The sequence below is a fragment of the Delphinus delphis genome, chromosome 11, assembly GCF_949987515.2.
Source record: "Delphinus delphis chromosome 11, mDelDel1.2, whole genome shotgun sequence".
Lineage (NCBI taxonomy): Eukaryota > Metazoa > Chordata > Mammalia > Artiodactyla > Delphinidae > Delphinus > Delphinus delphis.
The window spans coordinates 84,428,359-84,454,252 of record NC_082693.1 but is presented as its reverse complement, the minus strand read 5'-3'; the positions used below and the strand labels follow the sequence as shown (position 1 = coordinate 84,454,252).

Genomic DNA, 25,894 nt, shown 5'->3' with positions numbered 1-25,894 from the left:
TGCAATCCCTTATTATACAAACATTTTCTAATAAATTGTTTAGTAATGTGATTTTTAAATCTTCTCCCAGAATTCTAGTGAACCTTTTTGACTGCAAATCATTTATCTTAGTCGAGTTTCTCCTTCTTACATAGATTTATTTTTAAGAATTATTTTATAAAGTCAACTTTTTAAAAAATAACACTTAACACGGGCTTCCCTGGTGGCGCAGTGGTTGAGAGTCCGCCTGCCGATGCAGGGGACACGAGTTCGTGCCCTGGTCTGGGAAGATCCCGCATACCGCGGAGCGGCTGGGCCCGTGAGCCATGGCCGCTGAGCCTGCACGTCCGGAGCCTGTGCTCCGCTACGGGAGAGGCCACAACAGTGAGAGGCCCGTGTACTGCAAAAAATAAAAATAAAAAAATATCACTTAACAACATTTAATGACATGGCCTTAAAATTTATAATCCATGCATTGACAATTCCAAAAACTAATTTAGAAATTCACAATACCAATTGGAAATTTTAACATACTTCTCTCAGTAAATGATAAAGACTAAAAATTAGAAAGCTTATAGAAGAGTTGAACAAGACAGTTTACAAGCTTCATCTTTATACATATTGATAAGACATTTTAAATATCAAAGAATTCATATAAACTACCTTTTTATTGTAAATTAATTAAATGTAATATCATTAGCAAAAGAAATATGATGGGGAAAACATTATAGGCCATGTTTGAAATTCATAGACAGAAGATAGTATTCCAGAAGAGCAGGTTCAGGAAGATATTTCAACATTTTAAGGAAGGGAGAAAACAGGTATTATACCTGTATGGGTTAGGGGGTAAGCCTACAACCAGTCAAAGGCCCTGTGAGTCTGGTTCCTGGAGACATCAGAGCAATTGATCCTTGTACTGATCCCACTGTACTGAGTTTAGGAACATACCTGGACTAAACTCATGTTGGCCTGTAGGGGTTGAGGGAGATGCCTGAATGTACTGTATTGAATTGCTCTCGGTAATAATATATTATATAACAATAAGTTTGATGATCTCAGGCATATATTCCAACTAGCCTATGGTCAGACTTCCTCTGGCCTGTTAAGATTGAGAATGCTGGGTTTCCTGAACAGTGATATTACCCTCATTCACTTAGACGTTATAATCCATAACTGCAGGATCTTAGGGTGTGGAAATTTGCCCTTCCATCTGTCCTGGAAAATGTGCTGTGTATCCTGACATCACTAACTTCCTTAAGGATCCTTTAGAAAAATGAATCCAGCTTGATTTCCTAAAGCAATGTCTGTGTTTGGTCTTTCGTCCGTTTAAGCCCCCAATGAAATTTATTAAGTCCTGTTTGTAAAGTCAACTTTTTAAAGATTGAATTTTTTGTATCAACTTTAGAATTTTTTTAAAATTTATTTTTGGCTGCGTTGGGTCTTAGTTGCTGCGCGCGGGCCTTTTCTCTAGTTGTGTTGAGTGGGGGCTGCTCTTCGTTGCGGTGCACGGGCTTCTCATTGCAGTGGCTTTTCTTGTCACGGAGCACGGGCTCTAGGTGCGTGGGCTTCAGTAGTTGTGGCACGTGGGCTCAGTAGTTGTGACTCGCAGGCTCTAGAGTGCAGGCTGAGTAGTTGTGGCGCACAGGCTTAGTTGCTCCGCGGCACGTGGAATCTTCTGGGAACAGGGCTTGAACCCATGTCCCCTGCATTGGCAGGCGGATTCTTAACCACTGTGCCACCAGGGAAGTCCTAGATCAACTTTAAAAAATGCATGATACGTTGACTGACTTAAAGCTAAGAAAAGTAAAGTAAAATAAAGATTGAATTTTTAAATCATTTTTCATCATTGAAGTTTTAAGAGAGAAAATAAAAATAACACAACTACTATTATCATGGCATTGTATATCTTGTCCATCTTTTTTATCTGGATATTTTTAATATTATCATAACCTTGAATTTGTGAGTAAAGTCATTCTAAATAACGTAGGATCAGAATTTGGGATCTTCGAAGTTTGCCATAAAAAGGCCTGAGAAGTAAAATGGCAAAATATTAACACTCTGTGAATCAAGGTAAAGTATATGGGAGTTCATGGTATTCGTCTTACAATTTTGTGTAGGTTTAACAATTTTCAGAATAAAAAGTTGGAGAAAAATGAAAGACCATAGTTATATAGTGAGGGACTGTCTTACACCTTTTAAAATGATTAGATTCTGCTTCATCTGAGTCTGTGGGACTCCAGGACAAATGTTGCTTTTTTATTCTGTTTCTTAGGGAAAATCTCTACAGCAGCTCCCTGGGAGGAGGGGTGGCCACCTCCCCAATGCTGATTGTGTTTCACGGGAAATACTCCACCATCAACCCCCTGTGGCACATAAGGCACCTGGGTAAGTATTTCAGAAGAACACCAATGTGCATTTTATAGACCCAATGAGCACCAAGGCGAGGAGCGTGTGCTATTGCACCAGCTTCCTCAATTCAGATCCTCCAGGTGACCTTGGAGGTAACCTTGGACATGTTACTTAAGCCTTAGATTCTGCAAATGCAGGTGATAAAAATGACCTGAGAGATGTGTTTCTAGGAATTCAGGAAAAGCAATTAGACTCATGCTTAGCATATAGTATGTGCTTGCTAAACATGAACTATTGTTACGATGGAACTTTCACTGTCAGAACTTTTTCACGTGCCTTTATTGCCCTCTTGCAGTAGCCCGTAGTGGACAAAACCAAATGAATTACCGTAATAGTTTATGATGAATTTAGATAGCCGGCAATTTCTCTTTTAAAAAGAAGTTGTTTAATGACTGCACTACGTGAGTCCCTCAAGCCTTTTATTCACTCTTCACTACAGGAGTACAGGCTCTGGGGTATGGACTGGAATCCCAACTCTGCTATTTTCTATGACCTTGGGCAAGTTACTCAAGCTCTCTGTGCCATAGTTTCTTCACTTGTGAAAGGAAGCTAATAGAACCTTATGTTTTTACAAGGAACAAATCACCTAATACGTGTAAACTGCTTAGAACAGAGCCTGGCACAGAAGACATTCACATTCATTCAAACATATGGCCACAACCCATTAGCCAAAACCACTGGGCCAGATCTGTTTAGAAATACAGAAAGGTTTTGAATTTTTAAAAGGTAATGTTGTGCACATACTTACATTATGCAGTACCGTGAGAGGGTTATAGATTTTGCTGCCAAAGAAGTTATTAAAAATCTTTTTGTTTCCAGACATTTGGGGATTGATTATTTTAGAACTGGAGACAGTGGATTGTGGACTTATATTTACCAGGTGCCCATACGCTGCCAAGCCCTGGGCTAGGCTCCAGGGATAGACATGAACATTCCTTCTCTCAGAACGATCCTGCAAGGTGATATGTCCCCTACTCTCCCTTGAAAAAGGAAAGACAGACAAAACTGTGGAAGTTGGGTTACTGTCTCCTCTGAATGATGCTGTGTAGGTTTGTTTCTGCCTCACCAGAATCTCCCGAGTTTTCTGAGCATCCGTATGCATAGAAGGGTGACACGGGGACATTAAGGACACTAATATTCTGTCTGATTCGCTTTATAATAATGTTGGGTTCACTGTTAGGTCAAACATCAACATTTCCATGTGATGAGTGTGTAGAAAATCTCATCAAAGTAGAATATCTATTAAAATGTTGTGTAGGAACAGCTATGCGGAGCTTAGATCGATAGGGTTAGAGCATTTTATGATCTTGGAACAGAGACTCAGAATTACATTTTATGAACCATCTAACTTATTGACAAGTAGGAAGGAGCAGAATCTTCCCAAGGGAGAGAAGTCATTTTTCCTTGTAGAACAGAGCCTACGTCCCTGCTGAACGTTTTGGAATCAGGGATGGTCTGCAAAGTAAAGCTACACAGAAATCATTTGAAAAATGATTCCGTTTTAGAGTTTGTTGAAAGCAGAAAGCAGTGTAACACGAATGGGTATTAAGTTTGGGTCTAAACAGGTAGGCTTAAGATTTTTAAAATTTATGAAATTTATTTAGCTAAAAGCAAAACTGCAAGCGCCTACAGAGTCCTTCAGTCGTGGGGCTGAGAGACAATGTCCTACTTCCTGGAGACTTCCCACGTGAAGGCTTGGCTCCCCAGATGAGCATTTCCTTGTATAGATTCTTTGGAAGTTGATAATTATTCCAATTATGCTACTATAGCCCAAACACCTAGCTCCTCTTCTGCAACTCCCTGCACAGCCATGTTTATGAATAATGAAAGAAAGGTTTGGAGGGGGGTGTTTCCCTCTTACATCATACGTTAAACGAGAATCATAATGTTCTAGCTATTCATCCTCTCTTGACTCAATGGACTTTCAGTTGTTTTTTTGAAAACACCACATTCTCTTTCCTAGAAAGAAAATGCAACATGATAGGGATATTTAAAAAATTTATGTTCACAAGATCTTAATGTACTTCTGGAAGAGATATTCTAAAAATATGCTGAGCAATAACAGTATCAAGGTAAATGCGTGGTCTCTAAGCGGTTACTCATGAGGAGAGTAATATCCAAACGGCGGCAGCTGCTCGTTAGAAAGCAGGTCTCATTCTCAGCCACATTTTATAGGGTAAACACAAGACTGTTTAAAAGAAAATGCTGCCATATTAAGGACGGAAAATGCAGAGAAACAAGAACTATAAACTCTGGGTAGGAGGGAAATTAATACAAAGTCTTTGGGGGACAATTTGACAATCTCTTATCAAAATTTGTAAGGCACAGACCCTTCAATCTAGCAGTTCCATATACAAGGTTTTATCCTACAGATATTATCTGTACAAGATATGCATAGAAGACTGTTCACTGTAGCATTGTTTATGCTTGTGAAGGGATAGAAACAGCCTAAATGTCCTTAATAAGAAACTCACTCAACAGTCATATATCCATTCTGTGCCGCCATTAAAAATGATTCAGTGAATTCACATGTGCTGCTGTGCAAAGTTTTCCAAGACGGTAATTTTAAAAGGCAGGGTACAAAACACACACACACACACACACACACACACACACACACACACACACACACACACTGGTATACAGGTAGAACATTACTGGAAGAATTTCACGAGAAACTCTTTAACAGTGGTTATTTTGGAAAATTAGGGTAGGTGGTAAATTCTTCATTGCATACCCATTGATGTGTCTGATTTCTTTTTTGTTTTATGATGAACTTGTATTGAATTTTTAATATAAAATTTTAATTTCCTAACAAACCTATTACTTTCCTCTAAACACAATGAAGGCTGGAATCCAGATACCAGATATTCGGAGCATTTTCTGCAGGAAGCAAAACTACTCCACTGGAATGGAAGACATAAACCTTGGGACTTCCCTAGTGTTCACAACGACTTATGGGAGAGCTGGTTTGTTCCTGACCCTGCAGGGATATTTAAACTCCATCATCCCAACAGCTGATATAACATGACATTTTAAATATTTCCTGTATAAATAATGTGGAATTGTCCATTTGTAGCCTACTATACCACCGTTCTTTACGAACAGTACCCTTGATACAAATGATCCACAAAAACAAAAAACCCTACTGTGTACAAATAGTACCTTGAATCATATAGGTATTGATTTACTTCCTTAAGTACAAGCGGCAATTATAGAAGATAATGTGAGTGAAACATGCTATTGGGAAGAAATAAACCCAGATAGATTTCAGCAATCAATTTGCTTAACTCTGAATGAAAATTATAGCCACAAATTTAAAACATTTCTAAATATATTTTTCACATGTAGATTTTTTTTTTTTTTTAATTTTTCTGAACGTGCAGGCTCAGTGGCCATGGCTCATGGGCCCAGCCGCTCTGTGGCATGTGGGATCTTCCCGGACCGGGGCACGAACCCGTGTCCCCTGCATTGGCAGGTGGACTCTCAACCACTGCGCCACCAGGGAAGCCCTCACATGTAGATATTTTTTAACAGGTTGTCAGTCTTGTCTTGGGTAGAACAATATATTACATTTAAAACATGAAATGTCTAAGAAAAATAAAATATTCATAGATTTTTAATGATTTTAATTATATATTATTCTACATGTTAAATATAGTAGAAGACAAACTGATCTCAGGTTAATGAGGGGAACGAATACCAGTAAGTCTTGCTAAAGAAGACAATGCAACTTAAGGATGATCATCTTCAATATTTTTTATTGTAAAAACCATCAGATTTTCAAATGAATTTAAAAACTTTTTAAATATTATTTAATGAAAAAGTCTCATATTGTTGTATATAGGGTATATCAACATTTACTGTTCATCTGTCATATTTAATGAAAAACACCATTATTGTATGCTTGAAAAAAATCTTCAAACCCATTCTCTAGTGCGTGTCCATCATAATTTAAAAGGTATTTTCTCCACTAAAAAAAAAAAATCTATGTAAGGCTGTAATTGTTAAAAACCAAAGCAATACCTAGTTACATGCTTTACAGAGTCCCAGGAAAAAAATAATTAAATTGTTCCTATCCCTGATGCAAGGCACTTCAAAGCACCTGCACAAAACATCCATGTAAACAGCGGTACAGTACGTGATTTAAATAACACGAATGACTTTTACACAGCTTTACCTAGACTAAAGGAAAAATAAAATCCATCATAGCTATAGCTACAAAGGCATGGTAAGATTCACAACAATAATTTGTATCTCTTATTACCAAAAAAAACAGGCCATATAACCTTTTAGAAAAAAAACAAAACCTCATAAATATTTTCATATCAAGAAACAGCATGCTCCCTGGGTAGGTATAAAATCAGAATATTCAGAAGTGATCAGGAGTAAATGCAACTGGCATTTCTGAATACCCAGCTTTGATATCCACCAGGCCCAGTAGTCTGGACTATTTGTAGCACCATGGAAAATGCATTAGAAAATCACAAAGGTACATTACTTCAAAGTAACCTGGCCATGAGGTTCACTTAGTCCACAGTAACAAAGAGCAATGATGAAGAGAAAGAATTTTTTAAAATTACTGGCTTATTCAATTTACCTAGCAAGAAAAATCCTGTATTATTTTAGTACATCTCATGTACATAAAGCACCAGTTTAAATAAGATTATCAAACACCTCCAGCATCTTGTTACTCAGTCTGAAAGTTCATTTCTCATCATTTCCATGTTACATGCTTAAAGCCAAGGAGGATAAAATTTGAATGGTGATAGATACTGAGAGAGAAATTCAGTTCCTTCCCTATCAAATGTATGTCTCTCAAGTAAAACACAGATGAAGTAGCAAAATTTAAAAGGTCTTCTGCACTCTCTGGAACTTAACCATCCCAGCAGAATAGTGTCTGCCTACTAGAGGACCAACACATGGGGGTGAGAGGGCCAAAGCCAGGGCTCATGGCCCTGACATGTAAGGCCGGGTTAGCCTTGCTGCTGCAAGGCCATACTCCCCATTTCTACTACCAAGCAACTCTCAGAAATGCTCACCCCTGGTAAAGCAAGGAGGTCTGAGTGTGAATACAACTCAGGAAGCCCATCAAACACCACTAAAAACTACCAAATGAGACTCCACTGAAGGTTAATCTCACAGATGAAAATCAGCACATTTGCCTCTTTACCAGTGGGAATCTTATCAGCACGCCCTTCTTACGCATGAAAGGGATAACGGTGCGTCTTAAGTTTATGCACAGTTAATAATCAAGTGTAAATATGCAGACTCATTTTTAAATTACAGGTTAAAAATGACTCCCAAAAGGAAATCAATTTCTTCATAAATGAAAGATAGTTGATAAAAAGCTGGAATGATGATTAATTCCAATACAAAAACTCATACACAAAAAAACTCTACTTTCTCCTTCCAAAGTACTTAGGTCCGTAAGTAGTTCTACTGTACCATGATTACATCACCAGAGTAAAATATGAGTAAAATACTTCAGTTAACAAACCACTTTGAGGTGGTGTCAAGAGGGCCACTTCTTGACAACTGCATTAAAACTGCAGCATTTAAGCAGGGCAGAGAAACACCATTCTTAAGCATGGTTTCCTTCTTCCTGTTCTTGCATCCCACAGTGATTATTAAAGGAAGGAATCTGGTCTGTAAATGACTGGGTCATCCACTGCCCATTTGGAATGTCACTGAAAGTTGATCCTCCACTGTCAGCTGCTGGCAGGAGGGGAGGGGAAGGGGGGAAGAATGTTAGTTTACTCTATCTGAAAGCTTTAAATGATCTAATTAGGAGATTTTAACAGTCCAGTGAAGGAGAGCTGTTATTAAAATAGTTAAGCAAGCTTCTTGAATACAATTGTAAATTTCTATTCTATTTTAAGGTATGGACTGATAAATCCTCATTTGTTATCCAAGGAGGGAAATGCACTTAGGATGACTTAGAGTCAGTGACTTAAAGAAAATGAGCTGTAAAAGCTTGTGAAGTTAAACACCAAATAACAATCGAATTTTCACTCTAAGTCACTAAATAGATTTTTGTATTTCCGTTCCCATTCTTCAGGAATTTACTCTCTCTAAAAAAACTTCTTTCCCCAATCCTGGCAAAACCAAGTCTTTGAAAGAAACAAACAGATGGAGGGGACATACTCAGCCCATCTGAAGAGAAGCTGCAAGGTTCACTACCGCACGGATTTTCACAATAAGCACCACCGTACGCTGCTTCATAACCCGGATCATACTTTTCTTCCTTCACAGCCATCTTCTTTGCATCCTCTGTGAGAAGGGTAAAAGGGATTTAAAACTGATTTTGTATATAACAATTTTGAAGATAGCTTTATTCAAAAAACATTATCGTGAACAAATCTTTTTCTTGAATGTCACATCTGAGACACAACTTTCGCTTTAAACACTTTGTAAAATAAACCAAATTAACTCATAAAAGCTGTCAAAACCTATTAGATTTAATTTGAGGTGAGCTGCACTGTTTCTTGGCTCCTAGACATCTGCAGGAGCGCCCAGATGAGACAGGAAGTCCTTGGGAAAAGGATTTTAATAGTGACTAACACCTGTTATCAGAGCACTCTGGCTGCTAATATAATTGTTTTCTTCTCTCCTGCTTAATTTAAAATTCACAGCATACTTTCTATAATGTAGATATACATGAAACGAACAACAGGAGTGACAGTGGTAGCATACCTTGGGCTAGCTGCAGGTCAAATGTATATTGCACCTCTTGGACGTCTGGGTTTCGCTCAATGCCTTTCAACTGATCCCTTAAGTCTTTCAGCTTAATGTAGTAATGAACTTTGTCCTGGGCTCGAGGAAACTGAGCACATCTTGCACTGGACGATGGCATAACATAGCAGAGCTAGAATCATAATATTTTGTAGTTACAGAAATCTTACAATTCTATTGAATCCACTCATCTTGAGATTAGAAAATCTTTCTTTCGGTTAATAACTTGATACTTATATAAATATATGCAAAATCAATAAAACTAGCTGTGTTTGAGTTCAAATTTGTAATATATACTTAATACAAAGTCAATAAATCAAAAACAATGAGGCTTCCCGCCTCCCCCAGTGTTTGTACAAAATGACATATAAGTATACAATGAAAAGTCTTTCCTCTAAATTCTGTTTCTATCCACCTAGTTCTCTTTTCCAAGGGCAATCAATTGCTAGTTCCAGAGGTTTTCCATGAATATACAATCAAATAAATGTATCTGATATATGTACTCTCCCTCACCCCTTTTAAAAACACACAAATGGTAACATGCTCTATTCCCTATCCTGCACCCTGCTTTTTTTACTCAACAATGTATCTCAGAGATAATTCTGTATCAAATTCAGTATCAGGTATCTATATCAGAGTAAAACAAGCTTCCTTTTTTATAGCTGTGTAGTAGTTTCATAATTTAACCAGAGCCCACCTGTGGGCATTTAGGTTGTTTCCAATCTTTTAATATTATAAGCTGTAGTAAAAAACCTTGTATATATTTAATTTTGAATATGTGTGAGTCTATCTGTTGGATAAATTCCTAGAAGTGGAATGGCTAGGAAGAAAGATACTTGCATTTATCATTTTGGATGATGATGACAAATTGTCCTTCACAGAGCATAAAATATATCAGGATATTTATATCTTACATAAAAGAGTGAGGCTGCTGAATTTTGGACTTTCCAGTTGCAGTTTTTTACAATTTTTAAATTGGCCTCTATACCATATATTACAGAAAAAAAACAAACCGTTATTGACTTATTTTTTTTTGTTTATGCAGCATTTAGAAAATCCTGATTCAGAAAGATATGTAGGTGCAAACGCTACCAGGTTTTGTAACAGCACATTTTCCAAGCTCAAGATAGTCTTCAATTAAAGTGATCCAGAAACTTGAAAAAGTAGATTTTTTCAAAGCTGGATCACTAATATCATCAATAACTCTGAATACTTCATGATAAAGAATAAATTTTATAAGATAAATGCACTCACAGATCATTGTAAGAGCTAAAACTACCTATCTTGATATGATTCAGGTTCACTTGTTATTGCACTACTATGATCACATATCCAAGAGACACACCTGAGCCTCATCTGGCATTTAAGGGACAATAATGCAGTACTTTATAGGAAGTAGTGAACTCATCTGTACAATTTTACCCAAGTAGACAAGGGTAGGCTGGAATTTAAAGAATGACCAGTGCTACAACCTACTTTATCAATCACGTATTTATTAGTTAAAAATAGAAGAAATTTAAAAAGAAGTTAAAATATATATTGGTGGCAGAAACTTTATTCTGAGGTCTGCACAAAAACTTGTCAGCACGTTGGCTTCTCGTCATTTCAAATGCTGTCTATAACACAGAGGTCTGTGCATGTGTATTTTTATTTTAAAAGTTGTAAACAAAACTTAAAACTATATTTAAGAAGCAAACTTTGAATCAAATGCCTGCATAAACTCCACAGAAATTATAGTTTGAAAACCAATGTGTTATCTCATGATGCCTTTATGTATAAAGACAATAGCACCAAATGCCAGTCAGGTTGGCTGGATGCCTGTCTGCAACGGGGCTGTTCTGTTTCTATGGCTCTAACATGAGATTGGGCCAGGATATATAAACGGGGGGTGATTAGCAGTTTCACTAATCGGGATCATGTCTATATTTACATGTTTGTTTCACAACTGAATAAGGGCTAACCCACTTGAATTTGACAAGAATATGCCATTAAATATATTTTGAATGAGCTTGTGAGCCAGCTCCTCTTGATATTTTAGCCCAATAACATAACTAACATAATGTCATAAAGACATTTATCTGACAAATGTTTCTTTTTCGAATAAAACTATAACAGTATCTGAATTAATTTGCAACCATTACTTCAAGTTGATATGTAGATATTATTCCACAAAATACAGTGTTTTTTTTTTTCACGGCATAAATTAAAAATGGACAGAACAAATAAAAAGGGGAAACTAGCTAGAGAAGATTCATATTTAGTTGATTTACAAATGTAGTTTTAAGGACTTACCGTTTCTGTGTCTGGTATCTTATGCGGTTGAAGTCCAAATTCTAAGTTCTTAACTTTTACTCCAAAAACTTCCTTACTAAAAATTTCATAAATACCTAAAATGAAATACAAGCATATTTACATTGCCCATAATGTTAGCAAAGAAAAAAGATAAAATTTAAAAGTAAATCTTACATTTTCCATTAAACACTGCTATTCGTGGCTGATATTTCTGTAATTTCTGCACTAGAATACGTCCTCCTTCACGAACTTCTTTACTAAAATCGAATTAAAAAGTAGTCAAAATATAAATATGGCAATATTTATAATACGCTAAATTCAGATAGCTTTCTATAAAAGATCAACTCATATAACTGTTAAGCTCAGCTTAAACTAGATACGTAGGATGCTCCTAGACTACACGAGGCACCCAGCATGACCAGGGTTCCAACCTACAAAACCGAATGTTATGCAATCACCTGGAAAGATCCTTGCTGCCTGGTGTTGTCCTTTCCACCATATTGGTAAATCCAATACCATATTTTCCTGGTAAAGTGTGATCGTCCATGTGATTCAGTTGGACCTCACTCAGCCCTGACATGAACAGACACTTCCCTGTGAAGAAGAGAGTTCAGTTTATTTCTGTAGAAGGTCAAAGGTTTTTCTGCCCCATGTACTGATGCGGGTCTACTCTTGAAATAAAAAAAAAAAAAAAAGATTTTGGATATTTAAAAAATTATAACATAGGTCAAATACCATACCAAGCAATTACTATGGGCTGGGTGCTGTGCTAAGTCCTTCACGTGGATTACCTCATTTACTTGTCGTAACTATGAAATATTACTATTATTTTTCTCCTTTTTACAGGGGGTCAAAGTAAATGCTTGTTGGGTACACAGCTAGTCAGTGTAGTAAACTTCGACACTGTTTAGCTTTTAAATAACTGGAAGTACCACCACCTGCCACTGGAAAACCCTAAACAGATAAACATACACCAATGGACTCAGGGCATTTAAACATCTTGACAGTGGAGAAAATGAAAAGTTCAAACTTCTCTAGAAATTTTGTTTTCAAATAATGGAGACAACATGTTATTAGTTCCAAAAATACATTACTATCATTTGTCCTAAAGGTTTTTAATGCTGTTTACTTAATCAGCTAGTGTTTCCTGATTGTCTACTGCACGCCTTGTCTATTAGGCAGTGTTATAATAGATAAGACGATTTATATATAGGACAATACAACAGGAGTTATACTTGGTTTTAAAGCTCACTCTACAAGTATGAGGGTCTTCAATACTAATTTCTGCTAGATACAAAGCATCTGTGGAGAATGTCTCCAATCAGAGTCTCTCTTAACTATTACAGCTTGATTGCCAATGCATTTCATTTCTCCTAGGAAATAAGATGAGCAGAAATCTGGAAAGGTAAGTATTCCGTCTGTACTGGCACAACGATGTACTATTGTTACTATTCTGTAGATAAAAGAATAGTAACAAAAAAGAAAAATCATTTTAAAAAAAGGTGTTAAAACTCACTGAAAACAACTCAAACAAAAGAGAAAGTACTCCTTTTTCATGCCCCTCCACTCTTTTTTTTGCCATACGCGGGTCTCTCACTGTTGTGGCCTCTCCCGTTGCTTCGGACGCGCAGGCTCAGCGGCCATGGCTCACGGGCCCAGCCGCTCCGCGGCATGTGGGATCTTCCCAGACCGGGGCACGAACCCGTGTCCCGTGCATCGGCAGGCGGACTCTCAACCACTGCGCCACCAGGGAAGCATGCCCCCCCACTCTTATACACCAAAATGTTAACAGTGCCAGATCATTTCAAACCTTTTATTTTTGTGTAAAAACACATAGAAAAGATGAATTATATTTACTCAACCATATAGTTTCTTTTTATAAAACACAATTTGGTTTAAAAAAACAAGACCCAGGGCTTCCCTGGTGGTGCAGTGGTTGAGAGTCTGCCTGCCGATGCAGGGGACACAGGTTCGTGCCCCGGTCTGGGAGGATCCCACATGCCGCGCAGCGGCTGGGCCCGTGAGCCATGGCTGCTGAGCCTGCGCGTCCGGAGCCTGTGCTCCACAACGGGAGAGGCCACAACAGTGAGAGGCCCGCGTACCGCAAAAAAAAAAACCAAAAAAAAAAAAAAGACCCAAACTGTTAACAAGAATATCTAGTTTAAAAGTAAAATATTAAAAAAGGTAGCCACAGGGACTTCCCTGGTGGTCCAGTGGCTAAGACTCCATGCTCCCAATGCAGGGGGCCTTCCCCTGGTCAGGGAACTAGATCCCACATGCTGCAACTAAGAGTTCACATGCCACAACGAAGATCCCACATGCAACAACGAAGACCCCGTGTGCTACAACTAAGACCTGATGCAGCCAAATAAATAAATATTTTTAAAAATAAAAAAATAAATAAAAAAGGTAACCACTTACAAAAATGGTTTCCAGGTCCAGGGTAATGATGCCCTTTGTAAGCAGCCATTAGTCCTGGGTTTATGCCAATCTACAAAACAAAATGTTTGTACATTTTAGTCTTGAAAAGTAGGCTTAAGTCTTAGGGCTTCCATGGAGGAGGGGTGGATAAAACTGAATTGATTAAAATAAAAATCTAATCGAGCGTCAGAAGCTATTGCTTTATCAAGTACCAACTCTTGACCTGAACAAAGTATTCCATTTTGAGGAAAGAGATTTCCTTTATATTAAAAGTTTTGGTGGTGTTTTAAAAAACCAGTTTGACTCCCTCGTATCCCCAGCAGCCTCACCCCCAACTGGGCTGGAAAGAGAGAGGAGCTGGAGCAATCAATCAACCTGAGCCCAGGTCCAGCCACAAGTCTGCTTCTCAACTCCCAACAAGCAGCTGACCCCACATCATCTACACAGTTGTTTCCATGCTGATGTTGCTTACAGTTACTGACAAAAATCAAAGTCCAAAATCAGTGTTATCGTGTACGGAGGACCCACAGGCGTCATGCAACCTAAGTGAGCACGTGGATTATTTTATGTAATTGCAATCCCTATGCCAAAGGATCCACCTTCATCCTGTCATCACCCCTGCTTCACCAATGAGGAAACTGGGGTTTAGGAAGGTTCAGGCTTGTCCGTGGTCATACCCATGTGGCAGGATTGAAAGCAAACAGCCCTGCCCCGGAGCCCACCCTCTTAAACTCACCTATATAATACAACCTTAAGAAGGTGACTCCATTTACTACCAAGAGGATCTTAGAAATGGTTCTTTTCAGCAAAATACTATTTGCAAGGATATGGTTAAGTAAAGTTAATCCACTAATGCTATTTATAAAACCAAAGGAGAACAAATATGCTTACAATCACAATATCCAGATTGAAGGTCAAAATGTCCGGTAGAGTCTTGGTCAAAAGTTCAGCTTCTGAAACACCGTTGAACCGGTCTACTTTTCTTTTCACTTTAAATGTGTCTGTAATTTTTTCTTGCTTTTCTTTTGATTTTGTGGACTTGCCAGATTTTTTGGCTTCAGCGGGTTTTTTGGGTTCCACCGGTGTTTTTGGTTCTGTTTTTCTGGGTTTTCTTTTCCTTCCTTTTGGAGTCTCTGAAACACAATGATTTCCAAGACGTAGATGCAAAGAACCTTAACTTACAAGCTTTAGCAGCTTTCCCAGAAAAGTCACCCCATCAACATCCTTTCTACTTTTCTCTTTTATTTCCCAACATCACTCTCCTCTGCAATGCCTCCGCCTCCCTTCTGGGTCTATGTGGCCTCAATCCCACCCTCCTTCCTCTGCTAGCCGTTCTTGGGAGGAAATGTCCTTTATAATCATAGATTGATTTTCCACACACTATTATCAGGCATCTTGGCCTCCCCAGGGATGCGAAGTATCTATGTACCATTTTATAAGAATTCTAAATATAAATACATAAATAGTTAAGTCAACGAATGAAAGAATAAATAGATAGAAAAACAGGGAGGAAGGGAAACATTTTAATTCAGTTTCTCCGTAATTTCCAGCAGAACTCAAATGGCTTGTGGGCTTGTTTTAGGGACTGAGCGTATATCCTGTTCCCCACACAGTCGAAGAGGTGAATTGAGACATGCTGGGGATGGACTCTCTGGGCTGGCAGTACTTGTCAAAAGGGAAGACTAGGGCTCTGATCTCAGGACCTCAAGCAGAGTTTCTCAATCTTGGCCCTACTGACATTTTAGGCTGAATGATTTTGGGCTGTGAGGGCTTGTCCTGTACATTCAAGTATGTGTAACAGCAACTGGGGCCTCTACCCACTAGGTGCCAGTAGCACCCTGCCAGTCATTGCAATCAAAGGTATCTCCAGACAATGGCAGATGTTCCTTGGGGGAAAATTACCTGTGGACAAGCACCAGGGACATAAAATTACCCAAAGGGGGTCTTGATTTTGTCATCCGTAACGCTTTACCGTAGCACTTCATGTCTCGGGCCCCTATCCCATTCCGCTACCATTTGGCGTTTCCTCAACTGAGCCTCCCATCCGTCCTCTCTTCTCCTCACACTGCTTCAGCCACTCCCTATGCCAAGGGGTCCACCTCCATCGGCTGGTGGCTGGAGAAGTCCTAGTGCCCCTGCCCGGAAAGACAGAAGAGTCGAGGGCAGGGTGGATCTCCAACGCAGTGGAGTTAGATGTGCTCCTGCAACCATAAACTGAAACTCTGAGCACATTCCTTACACCGTACTGCTACGCTGAGGAAAATCGTTACCCTCTCCACCATCCACCCCCAAATCTGTTCTCCTCTCTTCTAATTCCCTGTCTTGGTGAACAGTACCTCTTTCTCCCTCACTTCCAGCAAGAAATTCATGAACCACGGCCTCACCTCCAAGTTCTGCCCTGCTCTCTACCATATTATCATATATATTATTATTATTAGATACATAGTATGATATATCTCTATTATAGTCTATCCTCTATGATATTAAAATATCAATCTATTTAAGTCCCCCTCTAATTCCATTCTCTCAACAGCTTCCTATCGCCTTCAGAATAGAACACACATTCTTTAGGTTAAACAAGAAGCCTCGACTGACCCCTAATCCAGCCTCACCTCTCACCATTTCTTTGCTATACTCCAGACTCCAATAACACAGAATCACGGTTTTTCAACTGTGTCATGCTTCTTCATGTCTGTGGTTTGGTGCACGCTGCTCCCTTGGCCTGGAATTTTCCCCAACCCATTTGTCATGTGCTTCACGTGCTACTCCCTCACTCTTGAAATTCAGAGCTCTGGGAAGCTGCCTCTGAGCCTCAGTCCAAGTTAGGTGCCAGCCCCGCGGCATCCTGTGCCCCTATGCACCACTTAGTGTACAGAGGAGTTCCATGTTGACTAGATTAGGAGATATTTGAGGGCAGGATCCATGTTCTTTTATTCCCCAAAACCTATCACAGTGCCTGGCACTTATTAAGTACTTAAAAAGTGGATTAAATTTTTTAACACAAAAACAGAGTTAAAACCCATCATAAGGGCTTCCCTGGTGGCACAGTGGTTGAGAGTCTGCCTGCGGATGCAGGGGACACGGGTTCGTGCCCCAGTCCGGGAAGATCCCACATGCCGCGGAGCGGCCGGTCCCGTGAGCCATGGCCGCTGAGTCTACGCGTCCGGAGCCTGTGCTCCGCAACGGGAGAGGCCACAATAGTGAGAGGCCCGCGTACCGCGAAAAAAAAAAAAAAATCATTAAACCCTTTCTTAAATATGTTGGCTAATGCAGTAGCTAATTTTCCAAAGTATCCTGGTGAAAACTACCTTGTGTGGGTTCCTGAGCAGGAGCTGGGGCTGGAACTTCCGGCATTTCTTGTTCATTCATAACTGCCATAGGAACTTCAGCCATCATTTGTTGGAATGGAAATGTATAAAAAGCTTGCGCGTGCTGAAGGGGACAGCTGAAAGAACAATCAAGGATAAGATAAGAAGACAAAATTACCCAAACTAAGGTTAAATGATCAGCTCTAAAAAACCGTCAGGATCCAAATATTTGTAACCAGATTATAGTATTTATTTAGAGTTGACAACAGGAGCAAAGAGGGGAAGAAGATCTCTTCCCATATGTACACATTTACCCATCCTTTACCGGGTACCTACTAGCCATCTATAATTAACTCTCACACTGTTTTAATGACAAAATGTGTCATCAGTAAAGCTTACCAGTCCTGTCAGGTAAGCCTGTACTTCCCTGAAATGAAATCATGGGAATTTTCTAGTAGACAGTTGAAAGACCCACCAGCCCATACAGGGTTGAAATATCCACAAAAATAATTTGTATTCCTACCTTCAGTATTTAATCCTCTTGTCACAAAGATCCCCTGCAATTTAAACTTTTTTTTTCAGTTTTATTGAGATATAGTTGACATGTAACATTGTATAAGTTTAAGGTGTACAACAGTGTTGATCTGACACACATATACTGCAAAATGATTACCACCATAGCCTTAGCTAACACTTCCACCGGGGCACATAATTACCATTTCTTTCTTGTTGTGAGAACATTTCAGATCTGCTCTCTCAGCAACTTTCAAGTACATCCTTCAGCATTATTCGTTATAATCACCATGCTGTACATTAGAACCCCAGAACCTGTTAATCTTATAACTTGAGGTTTGTGCCCTTTGACCAACATCTCTCCATTCCTTAAGAACTTAAGGTTCTCTTTTGATTTACTTGCCTGTTTACTTATGTATTCATTGGATCTGTTTTTTTTTAATGGTTGCTGGGTTTTTTTGGCCACTAAATGAGGACTAGAAATGGACATTTCCATAAATATCTGTGAATTTATGGAAAAGACTACTCTAAACCTCTCTTCTGAACACGATTTAAACTCTGTTCAAAGTGTTCTGTTCAATGTAAGGAACACAGGCCTTCACAGAAAACAAATGCTAAAAATATTTCTGGTGACTATAAACCACCACCCCAAGCTGTTGCTATCAGCACAAAGCTAGGGAAGTAAACCCACATTTTAAGAAACCTGAGTTACAGCTGATGCCAAAAAAATGCCACTAAATATGCAGAAGGAAGAAAAACACTAGGAAATAAAATGGATAAGTACCATTTACCATTTGGAGAGAAAAGCCATGTTTTCTGTGGCAAGCTTAATAGTTTCTTTTTCTGTGATGTGTGGACAAAGAAAACAGGGTGCTCAGAAAGCGGAGGTTAAAAAGGCAAACTAGTACACGGTAAATGCATGCACTTTACAACATGTAAATCGTACCTTAATAACTTGGTTCTTAAAAAAAGAAGGCAAACTAAGACATTCCCCAGGATAAACTTAAACGGCCCAGGCAGACACAGGGTTACAAACTACCTGTGGGTGGCTAGGCTAGAACACTGGATGCTCAAAGAAAAACAGGGGCCCAATCTCAATGGACAAAACAATGGCGAAGCATTCTAGCTTCAAGCTATCTTTAAGGGTAAGATGGTAAAGAAAAGATGAAGAATTAGTGAGAAAGATATTAAACTATATACCTTAAGAGTTTTATTTCTTTAAATACATTGTTTTCAAATTATATGAAAAAATAAAGACAATACAATGATTTAGTAAACTATAGTACATTAACATGAGTCTACTATGCAGCTACTAAAAATTAAATTTATTGATATGTAAAAGCACAGAAAATGTTTAATATATAATAAAGTGGAAAAGAATACAAAATAACACTGTGAGCTAAGGCTGCTCATGGAGAAAGTATGTAGACAAGGACTAGAAGTTAAGTTGTAAAATTGAAAAGAAGCAAAGGGCTTAAACCTTGCCTGGCACAAAGTCAAATGTTCTCTTTTTTCACACTTTAATAATATTCATAGCACTTTTGGATAAATTGTCCAAATACTGGCTGTGTTTATGACTGAGATATGCTAACGAGGAGCTGGTTATATAGCTAGGTTAGTCGAGAGATCTCATGTGGCTACCCTTGGAAATTCCAGTAAAACGCACTGTAACTTCGGACTGTGGCCAGTGATGGTTTCCTGAGATCTAATAGCCCCTTTCAGCTAGAATATATAAAAGAAAACTCATGTGGTCACAATAAGTGAGTGTCGCATTGTCAGGAAGGCAGCGTCCCACTCTCCCCCATGTTTATTGTTACGGCTCTCAGAGTTTCACATATTTGTCCCATTTTGAGCACTTCACAAAAATCCACTCTTAAAAATATGAAGACAAGGGAAACACCATTCCCATTACGAAAGGATTCTGAACTTCAAAAAATGAATTTCCAAAATGTGGCTCCTTTCGCATATTTAGGGGTCATTAAATTCTGACTTTCAGAAACTGAAAACCAAAATTTCAGAATTCAGCTGGCTGAAGAAAAAGTGAAAAATACGGAAGAGAAAATGTGGTCTTATTTTAAGAGATATGCATCAATTTTTTTTAAAAAAATCCAGAAACTTGGCTATAATATGGATGTGTCCCTTAATCCTTCTAAAATTATCCCTGGCACTTTACAGTAAGCTTAAGTAGAAAAGAAATAGAGAAAGCTATGAAAAACAGAATGTATAAATTCTGAGGTAATGGACCATTTTTGAGCATTCAATTTAGCTTGATTATCTTAACAGCTTCCTAAGAGCCGGAACAAAAGGAAAGAGGGTGGACTACAACGTTCTTACTACTTGGAGAAGACAGCATTACACCTGTACCAAACCCTTTATGAACCTGAATGCTAGGAAACTAAAGTTCTGGATAATTTAATTTTCTATTATCTAATAATGGTTAAATTTGGAAGCAGCATGAACCTATTTCAACCTTAATGTGAAAGTATTTCCTAAATACATTTGTTATATTTATATAGGATAACTGCCACTTCATAATTCAGAATTCTGCAATATTTATGAACAACAATTTTCTCTGTATTAGAGACAGCAACAGAGGAGCACTTAGCATCCTCTCAGGACCTCCGTTCCCTCCCCATGAAAATGAGGGGTGAGATTCCGTGATTTCCACATATATGGAGAAAGTGTAGGAAATAAGACCAAACCTGTCCAGACTCAGAACGAACCCCAAAGCATTTTAATTTTCTATAATTCCCTGATATCAAACTTATGAGCATGATAAATGATTTTATTTCCCCTTGTTGACTTTTCTCTCCTATCATCTGTGTTTGTCCACACACACACATGTTCTGGACACCTCTCCCCTTTCCTGCAGTTAACCCTTTCCTCTCTCCTAGCCTCCATTTACACCCCCTTCACCTGAACAACAGTGCTCAAAGGACTGGTTTTTTACCACTGTCTGAAAGTGATGAAGTGTGTATTTTCCAAAGGTCTTTCTCAAAACACACACGGTATGCATGTGCGCACGAGCATACACACACACACACACAGAGTTGACTAAGGAGTCCAGTTAATTCAGATTTTGCTGCATTTCAAAAAACTAACTCGGGGCGGCGGGATGAATTGGGAGAGTGGGATTGACATATATACACAACTATGCATAAAATAGATAACCAATGAGAACCTCCTGTATAGCACAGGGAACTCTACTCAATGCTCTGTGGTGACCTAAATGGGAAGCAAATCTAAAAAAGAAAGGATATATGTATACGTATAACTGATTCACTTTGCTGTACAGCAGAAACTAACACAACACTGTAAAGCAACTATACTCCAATAAAAATTAAACAAAAAACCCAGAAAACTAACTCTTTAAGGTTTCTCTAAGATGAATGACTCCAACTTCTTTAACCTTCAGTTATTTTCTACTATTTTAAAGACGTAAGTTGCTTTTTTTCTAAATATATTTGTCTTAGTTTGTTCAGGTTGCTATACAAAACACCATAGACTGAGTGGCTTATAAACAACAAATATTTATTTCTCACAGTTTTGGAGGTTGGAAAGTCCAAGTTCAAAGTGCTGGCAGATTTAGTGACTGGTGAGGGCCTGCTTTATGGTTCATTTTCGGTTGACTTCTTGCTGTGTCCTCACACGGGGGAAGGGGTGAGGGATCTCTCTGGGATCTCTTTTACAAGGGCACTAATTCCAATTAGGAGGGCTCTGCCCTCATGACCTAATCACCTCCCAAAGGCCCCACCTCCAAATAACCTAACCATATGTTAGGTTGCAACATATGAATTCTGGAAGGACACAAACATTCACTCTATAGCACCATTTTATTACCTTCATTTAAACAAGCATACACAACACTGAATACTTACAAAATAACGATCAATGCTAAATAATCCAAATGCTCAACTAAACGGGACTAGTTACATAAATTATGATGGAACACATTACAACTATTTAAAGCCTACATTCAATATTGCTAAGTGGAAGTGCGTGTATTCACCATGCATTACTGGGTACTTACTGTGCAGGGTCTACTAGAAACTGTAAACACAAGAAACTGAGAATGAGCCAGAACCCCAACTCATTTAACTATTGTGCATATAGCATAATTTCAGGTTTCCTCACTACCTGGTCATTTTTCTAGTGCTTAGGATAAAACAAAATAAAAATACTCCATAGCCTCATCATCCTGAAACTGAGCAGGGCTATCAACGTCCTCATTCTGGAGACATATTACAAAATCATTACATTAGCTTTACTGGCACCCACATTATACTGTTGATTCATACTGAATTTACCATCAATGAAAACTGCCCTTTATCACCGCTCCCTCATCTCATACCTGTAACACTGTTCTTTATACACTTAAGCACGGGATTGTGCCTCTTTTTGTAATAGATGATTCACATTCCAGTCAGTTGGGATTGACCTGGATTCTGACTCAATCTATCAATTCCACAAACCCCTCACAGAGTTGGGTCAAATATTTTATCAGCACGCCTTCAGCACCTTGAAGCTGTTAAACACTGGAAAGTTGGGGTAGGACTACATGGCACATCAGTATAGACCTCTCTTCAGCCTGGCCTTGACTCTCAGTAGTAAAGCAGTTTTGATTTCACCTAAGAGGACTGCCACCAGTCTATCCTTATCTTGCCCACAAAACGTACAGATGTTAGGGAGGCTGACTTTGAAGCTACACGGTGTGGGTTCAAATTTCAGCTCTGCCATTTACTAGTTCTGTAGGCAGGTTCCTTAACCTCTTTATGTCCCAGCTTCCACATCTGTAAAATGGGGACAGAAGCACCTAATTCATTGATTATGAGAATAAAATTGGTTAACACATGTAAAACACTTAAAACAGTGCCTGCTGTGTAATACATTTGTTGTAACGAAGACAACAGGGGATGATTAAATATTCTAGGTACCCCTGTCATCCACCTTCTGATGCTGTCTAGCCTAGTATCATTATCAAAAAGGGAATGAACCTAGCCTGGTAGGTCTTGCTTTATTCTGAACTTATACTGTAGCTTAGTGGTCACTAGTTCCTTTTAAATATGTTCAATAACCACTGAGAAGTAAAAATTTTATTTAGGATCAAAGTCAATAAATTCCACGACAGACTCCACCTGTGGAAAATAAAAGGGATCCATGTGTTTATTTTCAGACTTTAGGCCCCTCTGCTGTTGTCTACAAGTTATTAAAGAATGCTGTAATCTGGCCTCTCACTTGAAATACAACTCATCTGGGTCAGGAAACATGATTTCTGTTAGAGCTGCTAAAAGTTCTCTTAAATGACCTCATTGATCTTCAGCTTTAAACCTAACAATCATTCTGCCATTTTCCATCTACAATCATTTTTCTTAACATGAAATGAAAAATCAAAATCAGAACTAAGTGCTTATATTTTCTGTCATCTACTAACAACATGCCAGTGAACAAAGCAGAAAACCCAAATCTTTCTTGTCCTTCTTATTGTCCACACTAACTCAAAAAAGTTCTTGGTCTCTTTAACATTTCTAGAAAGCCCAGTCTCATCTGAGGGTTAATCTTAACTGTCTGTATTCTTGGTGGTCTGTGTCACACGTTTCCAGTCATTTTTGACTTGGCATCCTACTTCCCATCTTTGGTAAACGTCCTTTTCATGCTTGAGCTCATTAGAAACATACTGGTCCTCTTCTTCCTTTTTCCCTCTCTGGTTAGACTGTAAGCACTTGTTTAGACTCTTGAACTATTCTCTCTTTTTTTAAAAAGGGGTCTATATCTATGGAATTCTTTTCTTTGAATTTTTTGAAATTAATCTTCCAAAGTAAATAGCAAATTCACTATACCCAAAGTTCCATGCCATTCCTTGATTAGCACAAAGTCAAGGATGACAGAGAACCACTTTCTCAGGATTACCTGGGGCCTGAGTCATTTCAGAATGCCCAAGGATAAACTCCTCAGAGTACTAACACAGAATTCTCCATATTTCCCAAGGTGAAAGCTTTGCAAATCAAAATAAAAAATGATCTATAACCCAATGGATTAAGTTAAGACCAAATATAAGTCAGACAGTTTTGAGCTAAACATTGTACCGGAGAGACCTATTACTTTGCTGCAAGACACTGAGTACGGTCTGACAATGTGAACGACCAGCCCTCCCGAAATCTGCATTCCGGAACAGGCATGATGGCCGACCGGACTCTGCCATTTTATTTAAGGTATTGAGCGTCCAGATTTTGGTGTTCGCGAGGGGCCTGGAACAAATCTCCCGCGGATACGGAGAGATGACTGTAATTTACTTCATGGAAGGTGTTACCCAGGTTTCAATTCAGATCCGAAGATCACAGAGAGTGATTTCCACAAGTTCTGGTGAATTCTTTTATTTGTAAAGTTCTTCACGGAAAGAAATGGAGTTATTTCAGGATTTGATTCATAATGTCAAGATGAAGTCTGCACTTTATCTACATATATCTCCTTCTCTAAACTCTAAGACAATCTATGTTGCTTACTTAAGCACACCCCTTCCACATAACGCCGACTCACAGCATGTCACAACTGGATTCCACAGACGCCCTACTTTACAGATATGAACAGGCCCAGAGAAGTTTAGTGTCTTGCCCAAGTTCAGGGCCCCATGGCCAGAAAGTCAGGATAATTCTTCATTAGGTCTAACAGTACTGTATTCCAATGTAAACCTTTTTTTTTTTTTTTCCTTTTTAAAGACTCTGTTACCATATTTAGTTCATTTGGCTTTCCGTCTGGGGTTCCAATTTCGAGATGTCTGCTTTTGCAAAACTCTCCACGCCTCTTACACTCCCCAAAGGACATATTACAAGTAAATTCTTAAGGGAGTCCCGAAGACCACTAGAACACAATTTCACACGACTTCTTGGGAGTGTTATTCCTAGTCCCAGAATTCAAGAGCTGTAGTGCGGCAATGTTATCTACCCTGTGCCCCTGACGTACACCTTTGAGGAAGGAAAACACAGCAAATCTACAACTCTTAGATGAAAACTCCTGGAGTGATACGTGTGATACTACATCCTTACAGCTCCGCACGGTAATGGAGGGTGAAGGGAAATATAGCCAAGAAAGGTAACCGGAAACAAATACTAACCGGAGACTGCTTGTTGCTTATTATCGCATTTTAATGCTGTCTGGGTGCCGGGAAGGACTGGGGAGAGGAGCCCAGATGCAAGCGGCGCCCAGGCTGAGGGACCTAAGCAACGGGCGCCCCGAACAGGCCGCCAGTGCGCACGCGCGGCACCGGCCTTTGTACTGGGGCCGTGGCCTTAAAGACCCCCCGGCGTGCGTGCGTGCGCGCGCGCGCCCGCGGCCCTCCACCCGGCGAAGGGCGCGGGGGGAGGGGCGGTGCCCCGCCCCGGCCTTACCTGCCTGCGTTCTCCGCTTCCATTCCCTGCTGCCGATCGCGCGCGCAGCTACTCCTGCCTGGCAAGCGAGCGACCGGACACTGTAGTACCGCGGCCCAGGCACGTACTGCGGTACGGTAATAACCAGACACTTAGATTCGATTGCTGGCAGAACTGGGACAGCGGCTGGCGCTCAAGCTCCTCCCCCAAGTTTCTAGTCCCCCCTCCCCCCAGGCCAGACCCACCCTCCGTCCGGCGCTTCCGTTTGCCCGGAGCCAAATCACACGCCCTGTGCTTGTCACGTGATGCAGGGCAGTCCAATCACGTTCTCTCCCCTCTCGTTGGTTCTACTGCTCGCCACTTGGCCTTCCGGGAAAGGTGGAGGATAAAAAGGCAGGGAGGGGGCCCGCTCTGGGGATGTAAGGTTTTGTCCGCCCGCCTTTTCGGTGGTGGTGCGTGCGAGTTGGGGAAGTCCTCTCTGTGGGCGCTATGTAGGTGGGGCGGTTATGCTTATCACAATTATCCAGGCCTTTCCACCTGGATAATTTTATTCCGATTAAAAACTGCGATTTGCATTAATTACCAGGTAGTACTGTGATGCAGGAGAAAGCAGAGACTTTGGTATCAGAAAACCTGGGAGTCCTGGCCGCTGTACCATATTGGGCCTCACTTTCCTAATCTGTAAAATGAGGGTGATTGTAAAACAGCTTTGTAAAATGTGGAACTTTACGTAAACCGTTCTCTGCTTTACTTTTAATATGTAAAAATATAAAAGTTTAAACTCTGTGAGAGTAGATGGCACTCAAGCATCACCTCCTCGTAACAACCTTCCGGACTAACCTCTCTTTTATTCTCGCTGGCTGTTAAATCTGGGTT

General features: G+C 39.5%; 2 protein-coding genes across 7 annotated transcripts in view; one reads left to right on the top strand and one right to left on the bottom strand.

Moving 5' to 3' along the window:
- Nucleotides 1-8,770, top strand: part of GLT8D2 (glycosyltransferase 8 domain containing 2) — a 60,257-nt gene extending 51,487 nt beyond the window's left edge. For 2 of the 3 annotated variants that reach the window (XM_060025508.1, XM_060025507.1), the window contains 3 exons: nucleotides 2,252-2,364; nucleotides 5,237-5,357; nucleotides 8,450-8,770. In XM_060025508.1, coding sequence (XP_059881491.1) covers nucleotides 2,252-2,364; nucleotides 5,237-5,357; nucleotides 8,450-8,507 — 292 coding nt within the window. In that variant the 3' untranslated portion in view covers nucleotides 8,508-8,770. Of the gene's footprint in view, nucleotides 1-2,251; nucleotides 2,365-5,236; nucleotides 6,171-8,449 lie in introns of those variants that run through there. The other variant, XM_060025509.1, reaches the window with a different exon arrangement.
- Nucleotides 124-25,220, bottom strand: TDG (thymine DNA glycosylase). 4 transcript variants are annotated; one of them, XM_060025503.1, is made up of 10 exons: nucleotides 25,040-25,220; nucleotides 17,145-17,281; nucleotides 14,728-14,969; nucleotides 13,837-13,906; nucleotides 11,874-12,009; nucleotides 11,590-11,672; nucleotides 11,416-11,510; nucleotides 9,085-9,256; nucleotides 8,536-8,661; nucleotides 124-379 (listed from the first exon to the last, which is right to left on the bottom strand). In XM_060025503.1, exons 1-10 carry the CDS (start codon nucleotides 25,060-25,062, stop codon nucleotides 171-173), a joined length of 1,293 nt encoding a protein of 430 aa, XP_059881486.1. In that variant the 5' UTR covers nucleotides 25,063-25,220; the 3' UTR covers nucleotides 124-170. The 4 variants fall into 4 exon arrangements, with proteins under 4 accessions (XP_059881486.1, XP_059881489.1, XP_059881487.1 ...); XM_060025504.1 differs by lacking the exon at nucleotides 124-379 and adding an exon at nucleotides 6,459-8,106; XM_060025505.1 differs by lacking the exon at nucleotides 124-379 and adding an exon at nucleotides 6,459-8,103.
- Between the last annotated feature and the right edge of the window lie 674 nt (nucleotides 25,221-25,894).

What these genes read in the sequence shown, in the direction of transcription:
- TDG (XM_060025503.1), bottom strand. Translation starts at nt 25,062, where the DNA reads ATGGAAGCGGAGAACGCAGGCAG. An exon ending in TGCTCAGGAACCCACACAAG is followed by an intron (nt 14,970 to 17,144) that starts GTAGTTTTCACC and finishes ATTGTGTTTCAG; the next exon opens with AGACTCCAAAAGGAAGGAAA. An exon ending in TGACCTGCAGCTAGCCCAAG is followed by an intron (nt 8,662 to 9,084) that starts GTATGCTACCAC and finishes CCCTTCTCACAG; the next exon opens with AGGATGCAAAGAAGATGGCT.